The 13,261-nt window shown below is 57.2% G+C and overlaps 3 protein-coding genes across 3 annotated transcripts; 1 reads left to right on the top strand and 2 right to left on the bottom strand.

Annotated features, from left to right (window-relative positions):
* Window positions 1-792: 792 nt before the first annotated feature.
* VTJ04DRAFT_9299 (uncharacterized protein) lies at window positions 793-3,704 on the top strand (the record flags this gene model as incomplete). Its single annotated transcript, XM_069367830.1, has 2 exons — window positions 793-3,210; window positions 3,285-3,704. 2 exons carry the CDS (start codon window positions 793-795, stop codon window positions 3,702-3,704), a joined length of 2,838 nt encoding a protein of 945 aa, XP_069216120.1.
* Window positions 3,705-4,915: 1,211 nt separating this feature from the next.
* Window positions 4,916-7,232, bottom strand: VTJ04DRAFT_9298 (uncharacterized protein; the record flags this gene model as incomplete). The annotated part of the gene is made up of 2 exons (XM_069367829.1): window positions 4,916-6,400; window positions 6,462-7,232. 2 exons carry the CDS (start codon window positions 7,230-7,232, stop codon window positions 4,916-4,918), a joined length of 2,256 nt encoding a protein of 751 aa, XP_069216119.1.
* A 4,512-nt stretch (window positions 7,233-11,744) lies between these two features.
* On the bottom strand, window positions 11,745-12,876 carry VTJ04DRAFT_9297 (uncharacterized protein; the record flags this gene model as incomplete). Its single annotated transcript, XM_069367828.1, has 4 exons — window positions 11,745-11,831; window positions 11,895-12,236; window positions 12,298-12,591; window positions 12,649-12,876. 4 exons carry the CDS (start codon window positions 12,874-12,876, stop codon window positions 11,745-11,747), a joined length of 951 nt encoding a protein of 316 aa, XP_069216118.1.
* Window positions 12,877-13,261: the final 385 nt, after the last annotated feature.

Below are 13,261 nucleotides of genomic sequence, written 5' to 3'. Positions count from 1 at the left end.
GGATAAACAAACGCAGAGAACAAGTGACAAGAACAAGGAGGGTTTGCTTCTCCGTACCGGTGATGGCGGCTTGCGTCAAACCCTGTCTTGTCCCCTTCTTCCCCGGTTCTCCCAAGCTTCCAAAACGACGGAGCAGCCGGGAAAAGCTCCCACAGAGCCAAGACTCGGTCTGGGCCAGTGAAATGGAGTGGCTGGGGCTGCGCTCATGCAAATTTGGGCAATGCTGTGGGGCGGTTTGGAGGGATCTGATTGGCTGCATGAACGTTATCCCCCGGGCGACAAGGCCCCTGGTGGCCAACTCACCACCAAGTGGGGCCCAGGTACGGAGTACGCCTAGCGACGGGAGCAGCTGCATCTCCTGTGTGGTCAGCGTCAAATCAAGGCCTTGCGCCTCGATCTATCTGTCCTCCATCATGTAACTGCTTGTACCTGACTACTGCACTCTGTTGCTCCGTGCTCCGTGCTCCGTGCTCCGTCCCCGTACAGACAGACTCTGTCCTCGGTGGATGGGTGATGGGGGATTTTGTGTTTTCCTTCATCCAGGACATGGTCAAGACAGTGTGACCTCCCTGTCATCTCCAAGGTGTCACTTTTTACACTCAGTGACATACCTACCTACTCAACTCAATTTGACTTGACTTGGCTTGAGCCGACCCTCGGCCTCACGGTCACCGTCACCGCAACTCGATCTGTTGAGTTGACACCTTTATTTTTTTCATCGCATCCTCCTTTTCTTTCATCCCTTTTCACTCTAATCCACTGTCTCTCTCATTGTAAAGACCGCAATCCGCCATGTTCGACCCCGATGACGCCGCCGGGTCGGCCGGGTCGGGCGATGACTGGGAAATCACAATGTCGCCGTCCATCTCGTCGCTGTCCTCCTTCTCCCCGGAGGACTACTCTCTTCCTCTCCGCCAACATTTCCTTCTCACCAACCAACGAAATCTGACACCAGAACCACCACTACTACCACTCACACAGCCATCACCCCTCCAAGAACGACCGCCATCAGCCGCCAAACGGCCACAGACCTCATACCGCCAGTCGCCTCAACAACAGCAACATGACATTACTCCTCCCTCTCATCAAACGCCCCTCCCAAAAATCAACACCACCCGCGCTCACATCTCCATCCCCATTCCCAACCTGCACACCCCACCCCCCACCTCCCCGCGCCGCAAACAAGGCGCCTTCCTTGCGCGCACCACATGTTCTGCATCGCCAGCGCCAGCGCAAGCGCAGCAGCAGCAGCAGCAGCAGCAGCAGCAACTCCAGCATCAAGACCCCGTCAGCAACGGCAGAAGCAGTGTTAACGGCGGCTTGATCACCCCTACCACCGCCGCGCGACCCTCCTCCCGCGCCTCCTCCCGCGCTTCGTCCCGCGCTTCCTCACGGCTGGGCATGCTCATGGGTGTCGCCACGGGCACCGGCATCGGCCTCGGCGCCGGGCTGCCGATGACGCCGCATACCCCGGCTGCGGCGGTGCACATGCGATTCCGTCAGCTCAGGGCGGAGCAACAAAAGCAGCATCAGCAACAACAGCAGCAGCAGCAGCAACAACTCGAGGAATCCGAACCCCACGATGAACTTCGCAGCGGACGGTTGGAGGAGCGCGAGTTCGTCTCAGAGTCAGGGTCGCGGTCAGGTTCCGGGTCCCGCTCCAGGACCGCCATCGCGTCCTTGAGTAGTCCGACACATGTCCGTGCCCACAGCTTGAGCGGGAGCTGGAGCGATCTCGGGGCGTCGGATAAGTATCAGTTTCAGGACCAGGAATCAGTTGTTGGGCTGGGGGTTGACCGCCGGTCGCCGGTCCAGGCAGACGAGGTGGCCGAGGCCGAGGCTGAGGCGGAGGATGGAGAGGGCGACGACCAGGGAGAGTCGCAGCAGCGGTACAGCTGGGACAGCGTCGCGACGCTGCGGGACCCGGCCATCCAGAGCCCGTTGAGGGAGCTGCGGGAGGCTGAGACGTTGGGGGAGACAGGGGATGTTTCGAGCACGAGGGTGGAGCAGAGCCCGACGCAGAGGAAGATGGCGGGACGGGAGGCGCAGGTGTTGAGGTTTGAGGTACCGGCGACGGAAAAGAACAGGGAGGAGGAGGAGTCGAGCGGGAGGGCAAGTCCGCAGAAGGGAGCGAGGAAGATGGCCGAGGTTTGGGAAACGAGGGAACAAGCGCCGCGGAACGACCACGATTACGCTGCTGCTGGTACTACTACGGACCGAAACGAGCACCAAACCAACCTTGTCGGCTCAGAAAAGGACCTGGGCTCGACCAAGCAATGGCACCAACAACACCCTACCACCAACTACGACCTTCAACTCCCACCACACGACGACACCCACCCCGAACTCGAACCCGAAGACGACACCCTTCCCCCCGGTCGCGTCATGCTTATGGAGCGGCTCTGCGATTTGGTACAGAGGCTCGCCGAGGTGCGCGTTGGCGGGGGGATGGAGGCGGACGTCATTGACGTTCTGAACGCCAAGGTGGACGAGATTGAGGACCTGCTGGCTTTGGCGGAGGAGACTGCTGAGGCCGAGGCTGAGGCGGAGGTTACGACAGAGTTCAGGACCGGGTTTAAGCTGGAGGCGATAGCGGAGGCGGAGCAGGAGGGGACGGAGGCGGGGGAGGAGGAGATGGTTCGCCGTGAAGAGGAGGTGAAGGAGGAAGTGAGGGAAGAAGAAGTCAAGGAGGAGGCGAAGGAAGAGGTGAGGGAAGAGGCTGCCCGTGAGAAGGAAGCGGAAGAGGATGCTGTTGAGAAGCAAGCACCGGTCACCCCCAAGGTTGAGCAAGGCGAACAACAGCAGCAGCAGCAGCAGCAGCAGCAGCAGCAGCAACCTTCAACGGCCTTGGTTCCCGCCACCCCCAACAGGGACAACCCGCCCATCTCCTCCCCCGTCGCCAAACGTCCTCCCATCCCCCTCCTGCGCCTCGAAAACGGCGACGACCACGACGACTCCGCCCTTTCCTGGCCCCAGCCCCACCACTCGACCCTCCAGATGATCAAGAACCTCTCCATCTCGCCCGTGCCCGCGCCCTCGCCGTACGAGCTCGAGCTGGCCGCCGCTACCAACGCGGCCCTCGAAGCCGCCAAGCGCGACGCCCAGCAGCAGGCCGAGCTGGCGGAACGGATTGCGAGGGAAGCCGAGGCGACGTACCGCCAGCTGGTCAAGGTGGTGAGGAGGCTGCAGAGGAGGAAGGAGGAGAGCGATGTAAGTTGTTTTTAATTCTGTCTCCACCCCCATTGTTTATTTGTTATGATCGGTGTTGACTGACATGTCCAAAGCACCTCCACGCCATGCTCATCGACCGCGCCGAATCCGCCGCCGCGCGCATCCTCGACCTGGAGCGCGAGATCGTCGACCTCGAGGACGACATCCTCGCCAACGAATCCGAGCTGCGGCACCTGCGGCTCAAGCTGCGCGCCGTCGAGACCTTGACGCACGAGCTCCTGCCGCCCCACGCGCACAACGACCCCGTGCTCGTCGAGAGCATCGAGAACTGGAAGGCGGATTGGTTGATTGTGAGGGATCGCATGCAGGCGAGGAAGCAGGGACGGAAAGAACGGAGGGAGAGGTTGTATAGGGCGGGTTGTGTGAGGAGTGAGTTGAATAGGAGGGAGAGTGAGGAGACGGTGTCAAGTGTCGGCGGGTTGCAGATGCCGAGGCGGTTGCTTATCGGGAGGGGGGTGGTGGGGAAGGGGTAATGGTAATAGGTGTGGATAGGGAGGGTTGATGATAATGTCTATGTGGGTGGGATATGGGTTTGGTGGTTGGGTTGGGAAAGGGGGGGTTCTTTGTTTGGTGGGGTGGGTGGGAGTTTTCCGGGTTTTCCTTTCCTCTCTGTCTGTCGGGACGGGATCGGGTTAATGGTCTCTTGAACCTCGGACTTGATGATGACGCATGACGACACTCATTTATACATCACAAAGGCAGCGAAAAGAAAATCGGCTGGCTATGGACGTCATGGGATGGGAGATTTGCATGGACCGGCTGGTTGTTGGCTGGCTGGCTGCACCGAGCGGCTCGGTAATTATGGATGTACATATTTTCTTTTCTGTCTGGCTGGGTTTTGTGGTGTTTTGTTTTGGCATGGGCTCAGCAGCGTGTGGCTTGGTGGGATATTTTACTCGTAATTTGGGCATGGATGGGCATGATCAGTGTGGATGAACAACCCGATTGTTCATGAAATGGGAAGGGAGAGTTGTGTTGAGTGTTGTCTTTGTTGCTAGTGCCTGCCGAGGTAATCATGATGGGAACGTTGGTGGGTTGTGTTGGTGTGTTCGATCTTGTATGTATATATATCAGCGAGGGTGGGCGGGTAGGTTTCAGGTCGTATGATGGTAGCGATGGACATAGGACAGCAGACTACTACTTAGTATCTAAAATAATAGTATGATGTTTGTGCCTGTCAGCTTGCTTGCTTAAAGCAGACCTCGATCATGGGGCGGGGGCCATGTTTCTTCAAAGTTCTTCACCTGAGACTGACATTGTCTGGCTGGTCTTTCACTACATGAGGCACCTAGGGGTCATGGTCACCAGTTTAAACCGGATGAAAAGAAAGTTTGGGGGTTAATGGCTAGTACTGGAAGTTGACAACTCTGCTGTGTTTGTTTTGTTTCAAGTCATGACTGTTGACTATAACTAACCCCCACTCAATGGGGACGGATAGGATTGTTTGTTCTAGCATCTCGAACCGTCCCGTTTGGGCAAACTAGGTAAGGTACTTAATCATTCCCCCATTTCCGTCCTGTTACAGAAATAAAGGTAGGAAAGGAAATCAGCGAAAACGACAGACGGGTGTCTCAATGAGTACTACTACGTGTCCACCACTTCCCCTCCTTGCCTCCTCCTTTCCGCCGCCTTTAACTAACAAACTATGTCCCTCAGGTAGGTAGGTAGGTAGGTAGCTAGGGAATCACCTCTTAAACAACCCCCTCACCGACCCCCTCCGTTCCCTGTCATCCCTCGGCGAGATGGAGACCGACCTCCTCCTCTCGGGCAGCACAGGCCGATCCCGATCCCGTTCCCGCTCCCGTTCCCGCTCCCGGTCGCGCTCCCGGTCTCGATCTCGACGACTGTCCCGCTCCCGCCGATCCCGCTCGTCGCGCGCGCGCAGCTTGGCTTCTCGTTCCCGTTCGCGCTCCCACTCGCGAAGCTCCCGCTCCCGCTCGCGGTCGCGGTCGCGATCGCTGCGCCCGGCGCCAGCCGCGGTAGGGGGCCGGTCTTCGCGGAGTATGGCGCGCGGTTTTTTGTCCGGGGAGCGGTCGCCCTCACGCTCACGGTCGCGGGGCCGGTAGTAAGAATCCCGGTCGCGATCGCGATCACGAGCATCGCGTATGCTTGTGGCGACGGTGGCAGCGGCAGTGGAGGGGCCCGACCAGGAATACTCTCTGTCCCTTGCCCTCGGCGTTCCGCCGCGGGGTGAGGAAGGATCTGCGATTGGCGTTGGGGAAGGGATGCCGGAAACGGAGTGACGCCTTGTTGGGAGGGTATGGGAGCGGGATGCTGACGGGGGTGGAGGGGGAGGGGGAGATGGTTGGTGGATTTGTACCGACGGTCGCCTTTCCCTGTCCCTTTCTCTCTCACGGTCGCGGTCGCGGTCACGGTAGTCGCGCTCTTTCTTGTCGTCGCTCGTCAGCAGCGCGGCAGCGAGCGTGGTGGCCATGGCTGCTGTGATGGGTATAGGGTCGCGCCGCGCCGAGGCGTTGCTTGGATGGCGACGAGGTAGGCGGTCGGTGTCGCGGTCCCTGGGGTCTCTGTCCCGTTCCCTTTCCCGCTCACGATCTCGTTCCCGCTCCCGGTCGCGGTCGCGATCACGCTCGCGGTCACGCTCGCGGACATCATCTTTCGGGCTAATTTCCCTATCCCTCTCCCTATCCCTCGGCGATCTCGCGGGCCAGTTCTCACGTTCCAACTTCCTCACCTCCTCCAACGCCCTGTCCACCGCGCGATTCAACAACTTCCGATCACTCTGGCTCGCCCTCTCCGGAAGCAAATGCCGCCCAATCGTCGCAGGCAACCGCTCCATCTTCCCTTCCTTCCCCACACTCGGCGGCGCCACCACCCGCAGCGCAGCCACCACCTTCTCCAACCTTTTATGCTCCACGCTCGGATACGCGCTCACGCACAAGGTCAGCCACCGCTCCCACCCGGCCAGCGTCAGCACGGGCACGCTCGGCGGAGAGCCCGGCTTGGGCGGGACGAGGAAGTACTCGCACCCGAGGCGGTGGTAGAGCGGGCCGAGGTGGGCGGTGGCGGCGGTGGTGGGAGTAGAGACCTTGGGGAAGAGCGCGGTGAAGGGGATGAGTTCTTCGTCTTTGGGCAGGGAGTAGGACCAGTAGAAGGCGTGGAGTTTGTTCGGGGGGATGGTGAGGGTGTTTTGTGGGAGGAAGTCGGTCATCTGGGGATGGGATCATTAGGATGAACTGTCCAACTTGTTTGATGGGGTCGCCTGGACTTACGATGCATTGCCCAATGCTCCGGGCTACCTCGCCCCATCGGGCGGTGGGTGCGTCGTTGCCGTCGAAAAGCACGCCCCATCTGCCGACTTTTTCGTCTTGCGGCGGCTTGGAGGTCTTGTCGGACGTAGGAGGAGGGGGAGAGGGCTGTTTCTGCACCGGCTGCTGCTGCTGCGCCGGCGGCGGCGGCGGAGGAGGGACCTCTTGGTTCCAGCGCACCCCGGATGGCGTCCTGCGGAGGTTTGCCGGGGGAACGCCGGGTGCTTGCGGCGGAAGAAACTGAGGTTGGCCGTTCTGGTTCTGTCCCGCGTTGGGAGGGGGATACGGCTGCTGTCTCGCAGCTGGGGCGTTGGGGACTGGTGAACGGGGTCTCCGGCGAGGGCAGGTCTTATCCTCAGGGGTGATTGGGGGTGTGGCCTCTCGGTTAGGAAACATCTGGGGAGGCGTGGTGGTGATGAAGGCTGGACGACCGGTGTTAGGCATGGGCTTGGGAGCTGGTTGCTGAACCGCCACCTCTGTGTCGGATTCATCATAGGATTCGTCCCCGGAAGCCTCTGTCTCGGTCTCAACGGTGGGCTTGCCGGGAATGCGGCTCGAGGGAGGCGGTGGAGGTGGAGGGCCTTGGAATTGAAAGGAATTTCCATTGTTTGGAAAGGCACCAGGAGGAGGTGGTGGCGGAGGAGGAGCCGCATGGAGGTGCTGAGAGTTGGGAGGAGGGGGAGGAGGAAGAGGGCCTTGCCAGACCGGCCGGGCCTGCTGCTGTCTCGTATCCATCTTGGGTTGTTGGTACAAGATAGATGGTCAATGGTGGTGATGGCTATCCAAGCCTATGAGTGAAAGACATCAGTGGCATAAGAGAGGGATGAGACTCGGAAGGTCGGTTGGGGGAGAGAGGGGGGAACCAAAGGAACTAGAAGATGGTCGGCCATGATCAATTATATATACCAATATCGACGGTCTATGTCCGGGCACGGGCTCCTTTACAAGCCGAACCGGATTACTACTATCCAGCCTACCTCTCCTGGAGATATCACACAAAGACGCCCTGGTGGTCGATCTGGGCAACCATGTTGAAAACAAGGCGGACAGTTCCACGGCGACTTGTCATGGGCCTATCTCTGTCTTCAGCCATCCCCGCCTTCCAGCGGCAGTGCTTCCGGAGGTCCTCATGTTATCAGATTGCGGCCAGCGTCTTGATCTAGCCTCGTCGGAATTGTTACCGATCAGCCCAATGAAAGTCCAGCAGGAAGCCCGGCTGTCCCATTATTTTTTGGGGTAGAGATGGCGACGCATGTACAGTGCCGATTCTCGATGGCTCGTGGGACATGTGATGGACTCGCTGTATCGGAATTACGACCTACTTACACTGCATCTTCTCTCGCCCGACCCAGGTAGCCCCTTTTCCAATATTTGGGCGTACAAAGTCTCAAGAAGTGGCGTGATGGAGAGGGGATTACCAACTTTACAATAGGGACCTATTTGCGAGGGCACAAGTGCAAGTTCTCTCTCTTCTCAGCTTGCTTCAGGTGAATCCGCTGATACCACCAACACCAAGATGGGCACCGAGCACCGAGGTGAGGGGGGAAGCCAGGCTCCCACTCACCGTGAGCGGGCAACTAGAAAGGCATAGTCGCTTGTCGGGATCCTCAACTAGGCATTGGGAGTCATTCCTTGGTTTTGGGCTCTCCCCGCGTTTGCGCCCGGGCCAAGCTTGATGGAGGAGGTACGGGTCTCTCCCCGCAACGCCCGACTGCATTGCCATTTGTCAGATCGACGCCATGCAGAAACCAAACGGCACCTTGAAGGACTCGACGCAGCCTTACGCATCCGATCCATCCAGAAGCACATCCTGCATCTGCGCGTCAATCGGCTCCATACCTTACGCGCGTTCCAGTGCAGCCCCCACTCGTGGACAACCCCATGCTCAACGACACTCCAGCTTCGCCACTAACTCCTATCCTAAGCTCCTATCCTCCAAGAGTCACGTCAATCCAACAACAACGATAACAAGATGGCGAATTGAGTCTCGACAACTAAATACATCGTAACTACACTTAATTGGGTTCCTAAAGGCTGAGCAACGTCAGCCCAGGGCTTGCTGGATGTCAACCAGCTACAGCCCCTGGACATCCCCAACCATGACTCTTTGTCGACTCCTCATTGACATCATGTGTGCTCGCCTGGACTTGCCAACACATCTCCCCGAACTTCCCATTTGTGTCTCGACCAAAGTGCTTTGATACTCACTCAGCCCTCTGTCAACCTAGACACAACATGACCCTCCCGACCCCTCCCCCTCCCTCTCCATCGACTGCGCCACAACAGGCTCCAGGCCCTCCTCCTTCTCCCCGATCCGTCCCTCAACGCCCATTCGCCCGACGCCCGGGTCTTGCCCGGAAAATCCTCTTAGCAACCTTTCTATCGTGTTGTTCTTTTCGGCAGTTATCTCGGCTCCCTGTCAGATCAGACAGACGTCAACCATCCTTCCCCCTCCATGGTGACTCAGGAGGGGACGCCACACACCACTCACCGAACCGCCATGGCAGAGTTTCTATCAATTCATCTGCCTGTTCGACCGGGCATCCAGCTCAGGTAGTCGTCCTCACTCAACTCACTCACTCAATCACTCACTCAATCACTCACTCACTCACATCTGGCTCACTTCGTCCGACGCCAGTATACCGTGCGGTCAATGAAGGGGGATGACACTTCCAGACCGATCAAGAAACATACCATACCCTCAGCGATTCTTCTCTCTCCATTTCCCACCATGACGACGACGGATCATGTCTGCCTAGCTGGTCTCAGGTTCAACAACATGATCAGCTCTCAAGAACTCGACTACGCGCCCCAGTAGAGTGGCATGTTTTCACCGGTTTTTGATATCTCCGAGGCCCTCCAAGAGTTTGATGGATATGGACAAAAACAAGGCCAGCGCAGAATATCGAGATATAAAGGGGTATAACACAACATCTCAGGCATAGAGAACGGGGTTACACTCGACAGATGCTCACACAAGTCTTGACTCATCAGCACTCTCGCAAGACTTCGGAGATATGACGGAGAATGAGGCGCCATCTCATTGTTTCACATACGTCGTGGTCAGGGCACGTTGTCCAATCTCGAGGACAGCCAAATTGAGGGGCTTTTCACCCATCACTCGGACAGCCCAATCATCACCCAGAGGCATAGCTCTGTCAAGCTGCCCACGACAGTTCAACGAGAACGGGCTTACTGACTAGTCATCAAGTGCAGACAGCAGTTAAACACGTCAATTTTCACGTGTCCTGTTACTGCCAACTCTCCCTCTCCGTCCTCGTGCTACGTAACACCTAGCCTCCCGCCCAGGCATAGATCAGCAAGCCTACCCCTAGTTACCTACCGCCGCCGTAGGTCCTTCACCCTCAGCCCCAGCCTACGTAGTCTGCTCCCTCAACCAGCCAGCACGCATAGATGGATAGATGGGCGCTATGTATTGCATGTATTGCAGCCATTGTAGTACGCGTACAACAACTTCATCGGCTGCAAGACCAGCCAGATAAACAACACACACACACACAGCACAGCACAGGACCATCAGATAATCGAATCGTTCCCCACTCCACCTCCAAGCCCATGGGAACGGTATCTTCCCTTCGACTCCACCGACAAAACCTGCAAGCCAAACGTTGCACAACATCCGAACCAAGCCATGGCACGACATAGATACGTACCATATGTACATACATTACATATATGCCTAGCTAGCCTGCCGAACCCACACGGTCAGCGACCCCAAATTATTCCCGTATGCGTCCGTATGCATGGCGATCCCCATCTCTACCCCGCCCCCGCCATACAGTAGAAGAAGAAAGATCAGGTTTCCAGCCACTTTCCTATGTATGTACATACATGTACATACATGCAACCCCCTCCCGATTGGCTGCGTCCCTACCTAGACTGTGAAGCATGCATCCTGTCCCGCCGATCCAACCTACCTGGTTACCTGAGGTCGGAAGTCCGGGGGTGGGGTCTGTGATCTGTCTGCCTGCCTTTCTTCCGCCTTGTCTTGTACTACCACATGGGTTGAGCGAACCCTCCCCTCCAACCCCTACCCAGCAAGCACCCACGTGGGAACGTGGAAGCGAACCAACAATTCGGGAGCGGTGGCGAGGAGAAAGACGCGCGAAGCGCGGCAGGGAAGGTAAAGTCACGGAGGTCAGGGATGTCTGTACTACGATCTGATAGCGAAGTAGGTAGGTAGGTGAGTAGATCTTTCTCATCCCTTAGACCGGTCCGGCGCCCCACCCGGCCCAGCACTGCCTCCCAAGGACGGAGGTGTCATCATGGTAGATAGGTAAGGAGGTATGTACATCCAACTACATCGCCAATCCTTCCCGACTAGCTACCCCCGTTCATCCATCCACCCAATTCCCCCCGTCCATACACACATACACCTCCTGCCATCATGCTGCTGAACAGACCACTCACCATGAACCTGGGCCTACATGAACATATTAGAATCCTATCACAGACCTCGCGAGAGAGGTAAGGAGGTAGGCAGCCAGGCAGACAGACAGATAGCTCGACTGACAGTTGAGAGCACCACATCTACAAGAGATATAAACGAGTCCCTTGGCGCCTATCGTACCATAACTATCTCCGTCCACTTCATCTTTCAAGTGCCCACTAATTAAACCACCTGTCCTCCCCCGATTCAGCACTTCTTGTGTAAATACCCTGTAGTATCACCATCCGCCACCTCAACCAAAAGCACCCAGAGATGGTATTATCAGCCCGCAAGTTCAGGTCGCCTTGCGTCATCAGCATCGTCATCATCATCGGGAACACAAGCCCCCATCGAGAATGAGCATGAGCACATTGATAGGAAGCAGCAGCCAGTAATTGAGAAGACTTCCATTGCCCATACATATCCCATTACCTATCTCCGTGTCCCATGCGCCGATTCGGAGGAGAGCTAAGCTCAGTCCATTCCCATGTGTCCTGGCGATAAAAGAAAAGGAAAAAAGAAAAGAAAAGAAACGCAAGGCAGATGTGCGTCAAACCCAGTGTCATGCTCACCCTTGCCCGCCCATAAAACCCTTGAAAACCATGTCTGAACGCCACCATGAGACCCGTATCGTACCAGCACCCATTCCCAAGAACAACCATTCCATGCCGTATCCCAGATGATTCATGCCCGTGAGCGGAGGACCCTGAAAAGGAATCGGAAGGAAAACAAGCAAATGCCAATGACACCCCTCACCCTTTTCCAAGCCCCCTCATCAGTGCGCGTGAAGCTTGTGTTCAAAGCCACTCGAGATCCGAGTTGACACGGCGGTCTGGCTTCAAGTGATCGGGAAGACGGGGATAGAGTTTCCCGCCGGTGGTTTTCTGGTCATCACAGTTAGTAAAGGCAGCCATAGTCTGCAATCTCCCAAAGAAAGGTGTGCATACCGGTCCCCAGGTCTTCTCGCGGCGCGTAAGGGGGCGCTTCTTCTCCTTCTTCTGCTTGCCAAAAGGGACAGGGTCAACCCAGTGAATCTGGGGATGGTAGAAGTTCCAATCGGGGCACTTCAGTGACTCGCCGAAAAGAACGTCGACGCGCTTGAAGAAGGACTCGTAATCGATGGCAGGGACAATGCGCTCTGGAATGGTGTCCTCGGTGGTGTCCTCAGTGGTATCGGTGATGTTGGTGTTCATCATGGTCTCGGTGATCTCATGGACAGCAGACTGAGCAGTCTCCTGGGCATCTTGAGTTTGGATCAGGTCCGAAGCACCCTGATTGTCGGCAGCAACCTGGGACACAAACCTTTTAGTGGGACCATGTGGAAAAAAGCGACGAGTTCATCGAATGTACCTCAACGGTGGCGGCCTCGGTGGCATTGTCAGTGGTGGCGGTGGTGGTCGCGTTGCCGTCAGCACCAGCGTTCTCAGGAGCGTCGGCGACCCAGTTGTCGGCGGAGATGGTCGCGTTGTTGGTAGCACCCGTGGCGGCAGGGGCATGGTCCTCGCTGGCACTAACAGCCGCAACGGGAGTGTAGTACATGGCAGAGCCCGGCTGGATGTCGCTGGTGCCCAACTCGTCAGTGACTGAGGGGAGGAACTCGTTGCCCTCGGCACGTTCGAGGCCGGCAACGCAGTCCATGCAACGCTACAATTCTGAGTCAGCCATGCCGCGCATAGACAGAGATAGAGAGAGAGGACTGACATTGGTGCCGTTGCGGCGGGTGTTCTTGCTGAACTTGCTGAGGTCGAGGACGCGCTCGCAGTCCTCGCACTGCAGCTGGCGGCTCTGGGCATTGGCATGCTCGGTGCAACGGATGCTGATCATATGACCAGAGGCGCGGGCGCTGTCGTACTTTTCGAGCTGGCGCCGGGAGAAGGCGCTGCGAGGGGCAAAGTGGCCCTCGATACACTCAATCTGTTGGGCGGCCATGGTACCAGTTCGAGTAGGCTGTTTGCCAGAGGCTGATGTTAGAGAAGAAGTGTGGAAGACGAGGAAGTTCGGTGGAAGCAATGAAGAGAAGAGGAAGTTGATTGAGAGGAGGGAAGATGATGGAAGAGGATTGTGTTGAAGGATCTGAGTTGAGGAAGGCAATGGCAGAGAAAGTCAGTGATCTGGATCCCGAGTTGGAGAGCCAGACCATGGACGACCAGAGGTACAATGCGATGTGGGAAGTGAGAAGGAACTTACTGGAGTTGCTTTGGTTGATGTCAGTGATGGAAGAGCCAGAGATCTGGATGCGAGATGCTTGTCGAGTCTTGTGTTGTGTGTTGATCTCGTTGTTGGAAGAAGGAAGAAGGAAAGAGTTGGAAGGAAA

This window comes from Mycothermus thermophilus (assembly GCF_041956435.1).
Source record: "Mycothermus thermophilus strain CBS 625.91 unplaced genomic scaffold VTJ04scaffold_6, whole genome shotgun sequence".
Classification (NCBI taxonomy): Eukaryota; Fungi; Ascomycota; class Sordariomycetes; order Sordariales; family Chaetomiaceae; genus Mycothermus; species Mycothermus thermophilus.
The sequence above is the reverse complement of the archived record's forward strand: the minus strand, read 5'-3'. Positions and strand labels throughout refer to the sequence as shown.